This window comes from Parasteatoda tepidariorum, chromosome 1 (assembly GCF_043381705.1).
Source record: "Parasteatoda tepidariorum isolate YZ-2023 chromosome 1, CAS_Ptep_4.0, whole genome shotgun sequence".
Classification (NCBI taxonomy): Eukaryota; Metazoa; Arthropoda; class Arachnida; order Araneae; family Theridiidae; genus Parasteatoda; species Parasteatoda tepidariorum.
Window position 1 is genome coordinate 35,544,524 of NC_092204.1, and position 2,194 is coordinate 35,546,717.

General features: G+C 23.5%; 1 protein-coding gene across 15 annotated transcripts in view; it reads left to right on the forward strand.

Annotated features, from left to right (window-relative positions):
• Window positions 1-2,194, forward strand: part of LOC107444702 (uncharacterized) — a 13,012-nt gene that overhangs the window by 3,599 nt on the left and 7,219 nt on the right. For 5 of the 15 annotated variants that reach the window (XM_043041659.2, XM_043041653.2, XM_043041664.2 and 2 more), the window contains exons 3-6: window positions 54-71; window positions 304-324; window positions 422-439; window positions 2,114-2,134. In XM_043041659.2, the coding sequence (XP_042897593.2) occupies window positions 54-71; window positions 304-324; window positions 422-439; window positions 2,114-2,134 (78 nt within the window). Of the gene's footprint in view, window positions 1-53; window positions 72-303; window positions 325-418; window positions 440-2,113; window positions 2,135-2,194 lie in introns of all 15 variants that reach the window. The other 10 variants (XM_043041651.2, XM_043041656.2, XM_043041661.2 and 7 more) reach the window with 2 other exon arrangements.

The following is a 2,194-nucleotide window of genomic DNA, read 5'->3' on the forward strand; positions in this document are numbered from 1 at the left end:
TATATATATATATATCTTCTGCCACCTTTCATTGTCGTTTTAATTCTTAACAGATAAATCTACTACTCCCGGTAAGTATTAACTTTTTACTTATTAACCGATTTATTTTTATATAATTTGTTTTACAATACAGATTGTCTAAAAATAATTTACGACTTTTGAAAAGGAATAACAATCAGAATTTGATACTAACTTTTTCTTTAAACCAATATTGTACCTATTTTAAAATTTTATATGGATGAAATTATGAAATCCTTATCAGTCTTAAATTATCAATACATTATATTACTCCTTAAATTTTAGGGGAACAATCTACTACTCCAGGTAAGCTATCTATATTATTATCTATCTGTCTGTCCCTGTATATATGTATCTATAAATTACCTCTGTTACCTTTCATTTTCGTTTTAATTCTTAGCAGAAAAATCTACTACTCCTGGTTAGTATTAGCTTGTTACTTATTAATCGATATATATTTATCTATAAGATGCTTCTAAATATTTTTACAATGCAAAGCTGCTAAAAATATTTTACTACTTTTGAAGAAGAATAATAATCCGAATTTGAAATTGTAAGATTTTTTTGAAATTTTGGTTACTATAAGTAGTTTTTAAATACTTAATATGAAATTGGTCTTCTTAAATTCATTCATACCGTTTCCTTAAACTGTTCATTCAAATATTGCATGGGAAAGTTCACCGAAAATTTATATTCTATAGAATATCCAACACTCAGTTAATGAGTTATATTGGGCTGTTCTGCAATACTATAAACTAATGTTATTAATGCTATTGAGCAGTTTTTAAATTGAAGATGTAAAAAAAGTTTTTGGAAGACATATGTACCAAGGACATTTTTTCTTCTATTGTAGTTGTTAAAGAATCGGGATAAAGTTATTGCTGTTCCAAACTTGCCAAGATTTAAAATTGAAAACACACTGATTATAAAATTTTAGTCTACAAAGCACATAACATTGCTCTTTTCTTTGTTGGACATTGCTCTTTTCTTTGTTGTATTCCATATTTATTAAAAGATCTTCCTTAAGATGTACTTCAAAAATCAATATTTTCTGTAAAGTTATATAATTTTATAACTAAATACTATATAATTACTATATAATTTTTTAACTTATAACTAATACTATATAATTTTATAACTTAATACTATATAATATAATTATAATTACTATATAATTTTATAACTTATACTATATAAAGCTAAATACTATATAATTTTATAACTTATAACTAAAACATTAAATATATTTATGATAAGCAAAAACTCCGAAGGTGACTAAAATAGGCATAATATTCATCCTATAATTTATAAAGTAAGTTAATATTTTAATTAACTTCTTTTCAACAAATGTAACTTTCAATCTCTTTTTCACAGTGTAACGCTCATAAAAAGCCTGCAAATAATTGAATATTGCTTTTACAATTAACATTTAGATAAAAATCCATTCCTTTAATTTCTAGTATAAAAGTTTAGCTAAAATCTTTTGTCTTTATGAAATAGTAATTATTTCTTCTCATAACTCTCCATCATTAATAAATTTTGAATGAAGAGAACATTGACTCTCTCATCTTGTCGATTACTTATATGATTTGGTAATAAAGTTAATGTTCATAATTTTAACAATACAGGATATGAATTATAAGCCTCAATTTTTCTCTTCAACTGAGTTTTTTTTGTTGGATACCTATACCAACGCATGTTTAAAAAATTTACCCTTGAAACAAAATTTAATTTTTTTAAACAAGAATTCACAAACTCCTTTCTTCCATCGCCTCTCTTTAAAAGTTCCGAAAAATTACCCAATGTTTTATTTCAATTTTTCGAAAATATCTGCTATACTAGGTACATTTTAATCTGATAAATAAATTTTTCTCCTTCAACGTTTTATTCATACGTAAAAAAATTTTATTCAATTTCATTTTTGTTTACGGATAACAATTAACTTTTTTTTAATGTGTGTCTTATATTTTCACTTATATTGTGTTAAATTTTTTTCTTTAAACAAAATTATACCTAATAAAAATTTTATATTTATGTAATTATGAAATCGTTATCAGTTTTATTTCAATAAATTTTCTTACTCTTTAAAATTTAGGAGAACAATCTACTACACCAGGTAAGCTAGCTATCCATATTATTATCTGTCTGTCCATTATATATATATATATATATACCT